General features: G+C 35.9%; 1 protein-coding gene across 25 annotated transcripts; it reads left to right on the top strand.

Annotated features, from left to right (window-relative positions):
• The first annotated feature begins 235 nt into the window (after positions 1-235).
• On the top strand, positions 236-9,445 carry LOC142631969 (putative disease resistance protein RGA1). 25 transcript variants are annotated; one of them, XM_075806363.1, is made up of 15 exons: positions 236-3,829; positions 3,952-4,043; positions 4,129-4,281; positions 4,567-4,961; positions 5,138-5,223; positions 5,485-5,790; positions 5,880-5,929; positions 6,076-6,119; positions 6,201-6,287; positions 6,421-6,628; positions 6,711-6,810; positions 6,949-7,055; positions 7,652-7,753; positions 8,287-8,577; positions 8,789-9,445. In XM_075806363.1, exons 1-2 carry the CDS (start codon positions 306-308, stop codon positions 3,956-3,958), a joined length of 3,531 nt encoding a protein of 1,176 aa, XP_075662478.1. In that variant the 5' UTR covers positions 236-305; the 3' UTR covers positions 3,959-4,043; positions 4,129-4,281; positions 4,567-4,961; positions 5,138-5,223; positions 5,485-5,790; positions 5,880-5,929; positions 6,076-6,119; positions 6,201-6,287; positions 6,421-6,628; positions 6,711-6,810; positions 6,949-7,055; positions 7,652-7,753; positions 8,287-8,577; positions 8,789-9,445. The 25 variants fall into 25 exon arrangements, with proteins under 25 accessions (XP_075662478.1, XP_075662480.1, XP_075662476.1 ...); XM_075806365.1 differs by lacking the exon at positions 5,880-5,929; XM_075806361.1 differs by having other exon boundaries at positions 6,076-6,287.

Genomic DNA, 9,445 nt, shown 5'->3' with positions numbered 1-9,445 from the left:
ATTAAGATTTAACCAAATCTTTAAGGATGATGTACAAGCCCCAGCACATGGTTATGTCCCATCCCATAAAGATCCTTTTAGAAAAAAGACACGGACTTGAAAGACGTGTGAAAAAAAAAGTTCCCCACTAAAAATATAAGAAAGACAAAAGTTGCCTGCTAAAAATAATAGTAGTTGCTTTTCATCTTTTTGGATAAATATAAATACTCCGTAAATAGTTACTGCTATTCTTTATCGTCACAATTCTTCTCTACTTCCCAAATACTTCTAGCATATTTGTGACTTACCTGAGTACCAAAGAAAACATGGCTGAGGCTATCGTTACTGAATTTGCTAAGGGAATACTAGGAAATCTGATAACACTGGTTACTGACCAGATTGGCCTTGCTTGGGGCTTCAAGGATGAGCTGACACGGCTTCGTGACTCAGTAGAGATGGTTCAAGCTGTGCTAGCTGATGCAGAGAAAAGGCAAGTGGGAGAAGAGAGCGTGAGGCTTTGGCTGCAGAGGCTTGAAAAAGTTGCTTATGATGCTGATGACGTGCTAGATGAGCTTGCTTATGAGCTTCTTCGGCGAAAGGTAGAGATCCGAAACCAAATGAAGAGAAAGGTATGCTTCTTCTTTTCATTTTCAAATCCCATTGCATTCCGTTTCAAAATGGCCAACAAAGTTAAGACTATTGCTGATTCACTGAAAAGGGTTAATGATGAAGCAATTAGATTTGGACTTATTAGAGCCGAATCAATAAATGCTAATCTTGATACTATGCTAAACCGAGAGACAAACAGCTTTATTGATAATTCAGAAGTTGTAGGAAGGGAAGACCATGTTTCAGAAATAGTGGAGTTAGTGACAAATTCAACCAGTGAAAAACTCTCAGTGATTCCCATAGTAGGAATGGCGGGTTTGGGGAAAACAACTTTAGCAAAACTGGTCTACAATCATGAGCTAGTAAAGAGTCATTTTAATAAGAAAATATGGGTATGTGTCTCTGATGATTTTGATGAAAAAAAGATTTTAAGAGGCATTCTAGAATCACTTACCGGTAACTCAAGTCTATTAGAAACAAACAATGCAATACTTGAAAAACTTAAAAAAGAGTTGGAGGAAGGAAGATATCTTCTAGTTCTTGATGATGTATGGAATGAAGAGTCACTTAAATGGGAATCTTTAAGAAGTTGTTTGTTGGGAATTACTTCAAATATTGGAAACAACATTATTGTAACCACCCGTAGTGAAAAGGTGGCAGCAATCATGGGGACAACACTTTTCAAGTGTAAATTGGAAAAACTTTCAGACGATGAATGTTGGTCCATAATCAAGAAAAAAGTATCTTTTAATGAAGGAGTTCCACTAACTCCAGATTTAGATGCTATTGGAAGGGATATTGCCAAAAAATGTGGAGGGGTCGCATTAGCTGCAAAAGTCTTAGGAGGGATGATGTATTGTGAAAAAGAGAAAAGTAAATGGATAGAAATTCAAAAAAATGAAATTTGGAATTCCGTAGAGGGTAGCCAAATGCTATCAATATTAAAAATGAGCTTCTATCATCTTCCATCACCATCTATTAAACAATGCTTTGCATATTGTTCAATTTTTCCTAAAGATTATAAGATTAAAAAGGAAGAATTGATCCAGCTTTGGATGGCTGAAGGGTTCCTCCAACCATCTCAGGAAAATAGTTCGGTGATGGAGGATATTGGTAACAGGTATTTTAATATCTTGTTAACAAATTCCTTGTTCCAAGACGTGGAAAAGGATGATTATGATAATGTTAAAAGCTGTAAGATGCATGATTTGGTACATGATCTTGCCCTCTTAATTTCAAAATTTGATACTTTGATTTTGAAGAAGGATTCACAAGATAATATCAATCATGTACAGGATAACATTAATCATGAACGCCGTTTATCAATCCAATATGGGGGAATAGTATCAAAAATTCCACTTTCAAATGACCATGTTCAGAGAATGCGCACACTTGTTTCAGAAAATGCTATGTTTGGAAACATATTATCAGATTTTAAATGCTTGCGTGTTCTAAAATTATTTTGTCGGATATCAGAGTTATCAGACTCAATTGGTTGCTTGGTACACTTGAGGCTTCTCCACATCTCATGGGCTGACATCGAAGAATTACCAAACTCCATCACCAAGCTCTACAATTTGCAAACTTTAAGACTTGAAGATTGCTATCGTCTCAGAGAGCTTCCAAAAGATTTAAAAATTTTGGTTAACTTGAGGCATATGCATGTTGATCGTCATTATAAATACCGACCACTAAAAGATATGGGGAATTTGAAATGTCTACGAACATTGTCATTTTTCATTGTGGGTCAAGATGCAGGTGAGCAGATCAAGGAATTGGGATGCTTGAATCAACTTAGTGGAGAATTAGACATTAGGCGTCTAGAGAATGTGAGAGATCAAGAAGAAGCTAGAAGTGCAAATTTAGCAATAAAGGCGAAAATGAACCAGGTAACATTTTACTGGAGTCTTTATGCAGAGAGAAAGGTCAACCATTGTAATGACGAAGAAGTGTTGGAAGGCCTCTGTCCTCATGAAAATTTGAAATCCTTAAAAATTGATGGTTTTAGTGGAAAGAAATTCCCCTCATGGATGTCGTCGCATTTTGACTATTTGATCCAGATAAATTTAGAATACTGCGAAAATTGTGAACAAGTTCCCACCCTCGGCCATCTACCTTGCCTTAAGGCTCTTGAAATAAAGGGAATGGATGACGTGACATGTATTGGAGTTGAGTTTTACGGCATGCGCAGTGATGTATTGTTTCCGGCATTAAGAACGCTCACTTTTCGGGGTATGAAGAAACTAGTGGAGTGGAAGGATGCACTGGAGGTGACATCAGCACGTGTAGTGTTTCCTTGCCTTGAGGAGTTGAGCATTTACAATTGTGAACAACTGAAGGGTGCCCCATGTCATTTTCCATTTCTACAGAAATTAAATATTAAAAACGTCAACAACACCGCTTTGGAAAGGATTATCAGCAATCTTACCACGCTCAAGTCCGCCGATATTTGTAGAGTGTCAGGACATACTTTTGCGCTAGGGCAACTTTTCTATACCTCTATCCAATCACTCTGGATATATGATTGTGGGGAACTGAGTTATATATGGGATACCTCGCAACCCCTCATTTCCCTCGAGGAGCTGACAATACATGATTGTCCTAAGCTGAGGTGTTTTCCACGTATACAAGGTCTACGCTACTTGGATATATACGAGTGTGGTTTTGAAGTTCTAACTCAGCTACAATTATGTACGTCTCTCTCAGAATTGTATATACGTGCTTGTCCTGATCTGAAATCACTTCCAGATCTAGGAGAGTTGTGCTTTCTTACCCGTTTAGAAATTCAAAATTGCCGCAACATCACGCGTCTGCCAGAGGGGCCATTTAAATGCTTGAAGAGATTGGAGATTGGTGGGTATTGTGAGGAGCTGGATGTTTTTCCCAGTCTCAATAATTTCATCCAACACTCTCATACGACGCTCCAATATCTAAGATTGAGAGGGTGGGCTAAACTCAACTCTCTCCCGGGCGAAATTCAACAGTTCACTGCCCTTGAAACTCTGGTTATCGAAGATTTTGAAGGAATAGAAACTTTACCTGAGTGGTTGGGCAACCTTTCTTTCCTTAAAGGACTCTATATTTATGACTGCAAGAACCTGATGTATCTGCCCACAACCACAACACGCCTCATCAAATTAGAAGAACTACATATTTTGCGTTGCTTCAAGTTAGAGGAAAGATGTGCAAAGGGAAGCGGGGAAGAGTGGTTCAAGATTGCCCACATTCCAACGATGTTGATGTAAGGTTTCTGATACCTCAAATCCTCTTCTCATATACTCTCCTTTGAATGAACAAATTATATATATTATTATTCATAGTCAACCCTAATTTCTTTATTCCTCTTTTCACTTTCCCAAATAGACGATGATCAAGAGATTAAAGTTTTCAGCATCCCCAATCACAGAAAAAATGGCCCAACATTGCCCGTATTCCAATTATACAGAACTAATGGGGTAATTCCATCTAAACCTTATCTCCTCTTCTTTTCTAGTAAACATGTTTTTTTAACGAACGAGATATAAATTTATGTGCCTGTAGGTTATTTCGTGGTTTTAATAAACTGGGGAGAGAACTGAAATGCGTTAATGTGAGAAACAAGTTCAGGTAAAGTGGTCGACGTTAACAGATTGGTTGTAGGTTCGAATCCTACTTGGGGAGATTTGATTCATCTGCTTTGACCGTTATTGATAGGTAACCAGTTCCTGTGTCTTTGCTTCTATTGCATTCTATACATGATATCTAATCTTTAAAATCAAGATTTATAACATCTGCGACGGTTAAAAAAATTTGTGAGTGAAAAAGAAAGCTAAAGACAACATCTTTCTAGCTAAACCTTGTGAAAGCAGCAAGCGTAGTGTGTGTGTGTGTGTATATATATATATATCCATTGGTGGTACTCTGCATTCTCTATTCTTCTTGCAGAGACCTAATAATATTCAAATTGATTAAAACTTTGACACCTAATAATATTCCTAGGTGAAGGTATCATCATTTTCGGACAATCTTAACGCTTTGCTGGACTTGTGGGGGCAACTCTTCCTTTCATGAAGAGCTGAATTTTAGGGAACAAGATGGCTGATTTCTAGAGCAAATTATGGAAGAAGTGCAATCCATGCCAATAGAGATGCTCTCTGTTGTTAGCTAAGTGGAAGGTCTGCCAAAGTGGGTGGAAATTTATTAGAATTTACTACCATCTAATGCTCACTTTACAAGAAAAGCTGAATATTTCGTACTGTTTGCTGCCAGAGTGGTTAAATAGCTGGAAATGCCAGGGTGTTAATTTGATTCCTATCTTGTTGAAGTTAATTAAAATTTGTGAGTTTCCTCCAATCTCATATTCTTCTCTTCTGAGGTGTCCGTATTAACTAAAGGTAACCTTCAGATTTCTCTATTTTGTGTGCTTACTAGATTTCTTGAATTTATAAAAACTGTGATTCAAATGAAATAGAACAAGATGGCTTTGTTTGTGAAGATAATTGAACTTAATAAGTCGGGCACCATACTTTATCTTCTAATAGCCCACCTTTAATTCATTCTTCTTTGTTAGGTTCAATTTTTGTGGCAAATTGATGGCAGTTAGAGCTTGAGGACCCTGCACATGTTATGATTGTCATTGAAGTTGGATTCTTGAAGGTTTTATTAATCTATCTTTTTCTACTCTGCTCATTTTTATTTCTTCTTATGCATCATCTATGCATTGGAATGAACATAGGATTTCTGTTGGACAAGGCTAAATGCTTAGGGATTTTATGCTTACCTCAAGTCTATGCCTCATCTACTTTAACACACAGCAGCATAATAATTAATAGCTAAAACCACGAATTAGAAAGAATGGAATTTTTTTCTTCTGTATTTGGGGAACCTTTCATTTATACATCATCTGTTTGTTTACAGTTGCAAGAAGCCAGAATTTCTACCAGCACTGGATGTGGTGGAATGCCTCGTTAATTTAAAGTTGCCAGTTATTTTTCAATGTTCCAATAAAAGGTCACATTTGATCAACAGGCTCTCAATCTATTTCATTACCTTCAAACTTCAAACAGCTGACAAAGGATTTGAGCAAAGCGCTGTGAAATTCTATCATTTGACTTGTCTGTAAATGACATGTTTAATGTCCCCAAGAAAGAGGAACAACTTGAGATTCAAGTCAAAAGAGAGCATCTTTTCATTTTATGTCTGATATCAAGTCCCAAATTTTTGGTAAGCCATCTTCGTTTTAACCTGTGTGAAATTTCTGGTTGCTGGCCAATTGGACTAATATTGCATCTATATCTGCAAATGTTTACAAGTTTACTGTACATGATAGCACTACTACCTTTGTCAACCAACAAAATATGAAGTGAGTCCAAGTTTTCCAGCTTTTACACCATGGTTTCTTCTATCTCCTGTGTACTTAGCAGTGGATCTTTTCTAATAAACTGAATTCCAGTATGTCATCCACCCATTGAATCTTATTTTTTTCTGGGTTATGGTTGGTTAACCTAGGGACCTCTTTTTTCATCAAAATCTGAACTTTACTGCACTCTAAGGTATATATCTGCCCAAATAATTTCTTCTTCATATCTTTCTAGCTTTAATTAATGTCAGTTTTGTTCTTCTCTTCTTGTAAGCTTTTCCTTAACATAAGGGCCAATTGGTTTGGATGCTTCAATTCATGAATGTGTTGGAAGAACAGTTCTTAATAGTAAGCAGATAAGGTAATGGACATATATAACTTTTATTGGCTATTATTCAAAAATTACCATTTGCTTTAAAATTTCATTTTGTTACTCAGAAATGATCTGAAAGTTTTACACATTAAGTCATGTATGATTATGGATATAAAAACAGTGAATGGCCACTCTCCCAAAAGATTTTGATGACTCCCCTAACCAATTAGAAGAGGGCAAGATCCATGACATACTCCAACAGTGTGGCAGGATGGCATATTCTTGTTTCAATTGGGCTGGTACAATTACAATGAACTTGCCACTTGAGAAGCTACACATATTCATGACTATGGTGGCTTCTTAAAAGCTTTTTAAATTTCTGCATTTTGGTAAGCTACGTTACTTGTGAATAAGTTGGTTAGATTCCTTGAAATTGATTGTTTACAATGCTAACCAAAATTAGCTACACAGATTCCTAACAGTTCATCCACCTATCAAATCTTATTCTGTTATTATGGCCTCACTTAGAGCCCTTTGTTCTAGTGACTACAACACTTCAATGGTTGCTAAGGTATGAATTTGATGGTTAGCCATCTTGCAAGCTTGATTGATTGTCAAAATTGTTCCACAGAAAATCACTTCTACATATCTTTGCCAGATAAATTTAACATACTAGCTTCATTTATGAATTTTTACATGTCTGTTACAGCCTTCTGTTCTTGTCAATCTTGTTATCTTAACTGAGTGGCCAACCCGTTTGGGTGCTCCAATTCATACAAGAGTTTGAAGGATACTAGCCTACAGTGACTGGATATGGTAATGAACATATGTTTCTGTAAGTTGACTCTTATTTGCAATCAATTAGTACCATTTAAAAAAAATTAATTAATTGTATTACTCAGAAATATGAGCTAAAAACCTCTATTACTTAAGTCTGTCATGACAAAAATATCTTACTGTGCTATTATATAATTTTAATAACGAACTGTATACTTCAGGTGATTCTATTTTGGTCTCAATAAAGTTTATTACTTATTAAAAAAAAAAAAAGTTGTAGTTCCTACCCTAAAAACCTTATTGTCAATGAATAGTTGAAGCAAGATACAGTATGTAGTTTTCCTTGAAAAAGATAGAACATACATGTATGAAAGCTAAATCTAAATTGCTTACATAAACTAACTTTGCAGTGATAGTTGCTAATTGCTAATCAAGGCTGGACAACTTTATGCCTGGTCAATATATTGAGACTTAAGCTTTACTATTAATAACTCTGTTACTTTATCTTGTAGCCTAAACAACCCACTAGCAAATTTAATTTTATGTCTGATATCAAGTTCACACAATTTTTGGTAAGCCATATTACATTTTATAATACTAGCTTCTCTTAATTGAGTTTCACTTGTCTGTTACAGTCTTCTCTTCTCATCGGTCTTGCTGTCTTAACTAAGAGGATATGCTGCTTGGGCGATCTAGTTCATTCAAAAGTTCTAAAATAACTAGCCTACACTGCGTGGGTAAGGCAATGAACATATATCTCTGTAATCTGACTCTTATTTGCAATTATTCAATTAGTACCATTAGGTTTAGAATTGATTGTATTACTCAGAAATATGACTTAAAATTTCCATCAATGAAGTCAGTCATGACTAAAATATCTTACTGTGTTTTAATCCAATTTCAGTTGTAGCTCCTACACTAAAAGCCTCACTGTCAGTGATAAGTTGAAACATGATACAGTATACAGTTTTCATTTTTTTTTTTTACAAGTCAATATGCAGTTTTCTTGGAAAAAGATAGAACATACTAGCATGAATGCTAAATCTAAAATGTCTTGCATTACTAATTTTACAGTCTACCCCAAAAAGAAGCTGTGATAGCTGCTAATTTCTAAACAAGACCGAACAACTTTATGCCTAGTCAACATTTTGAGCTTTAAGCTTTGCTATTAATAACTGTGTTACTGTATCTTGTAACCCAAAGCATCCACTAGCACATTTTATTATATTCTTCTCCTGATTAAATTTATGTTGAATATTTGTTTATACAGGTCCCGAAGTTGTCTGATTTGCTACAATCTCAACTAAATTTAAACTTCACTTGCCGAAAGCTGATGTCAATTGCTGATACTCATTCATTAGTGCTGTTCTGCTTTTCAATTCGTTGGGCTGATATCTTGGAAAACATCAAAAGCTAATGGCAATTGCATCTGAATTTGAAGTGTATTGGTCAGTAGAGGAATCATTGCTGCATGTATATAAGCCTCCAATCTGGAAAATAGGTAACCTCATCTGCCACAACAACAGAATGAGTTCTCTAAGACCTGACTTAGATACTAAAGGTATACCTTCTGTCATTGTTACTGTTTTTACGTCATATTTTACTTGTAAAAGAATAACTAGTGTTAATTAATGCCTTATCCTTTGTCATTCGGTTTAACCATTGAATTGTAGAACATCAAGAAATGTCTTTTGTGTGTTTTTGTGTACCTTGTGATGTTATTGTTGTGATAGCAGAAGCTCTAATACAGATTTGGTTGGCTTGGTTGGCAGCCTTGCATATGCAGTAGTATGCATTCATCCTCGGCCCAACATTTCTCAAGCTGTCAATGTGGAATCTAGTTGCTATGTGCAAGATTAGGATAATGGTCATTCACAAGTTAATGGATCTTGAGATGTATTTTGGGAATGCTGATTTGGGTTTGAAGTTTGAGAGATGAATCTGTTGGAAGACATTTAGCTGGATATGTTGATTCAGACTATGCTGGAGAAGATCTGGATAATCTTTGTTCTACTCTGAAGCTAGAGGTTGACCTCCAGTGAGTTGGAGGTTGATACTGCAGTCAACTATTGTATTATTAACCAGTGAAGTGGAATACATGGCTATCATTGAAACTATCTAGGAGGTTATTTGGCCACACGGTTTGATTGAAGTCTTTGGGAATCATCTGGAGCATGATCTTGAAAATTCAACATAGCTAGGAGTTCTATTTGACTTTGACAACTTTTATATATATGTTGCTTTAACTAAAGAGAGGGCTGCAGTGCTGTGCAATGATTACAGAGTAGAAAAACTTCTCTTTAGCTGAATCCTTAAACTCTGTATATTGGAGAGGTTTTTGTGTGTATTTGGGGTTTGAGTTTTGTGAAAGTGACTTTTTGCCTATTTTGTGATCTCCATATTTGATTAGTGAAATTTTTTCCACACCA

The sequence above is a fragment of the Castanea sativa genome, chromosome 4, assembly GCF_040712315.1.
Source record: "Castanea sativa cultivar Marrone di Chiusa Pesio chromosome 4, ASM4071231v1".
In the NCBI taxonomy this organism is placed as follows: Eukaryota; Viridiplantae; Streptophyta; class Magnoliopsida; order Fagales; family Fagaceae; genus Castanea; species Castanea sativa.
Note: the sequence above shows the minus strand (reverse complement) of the source record. Positions and strands in the feature narration are given on the sequence as shown.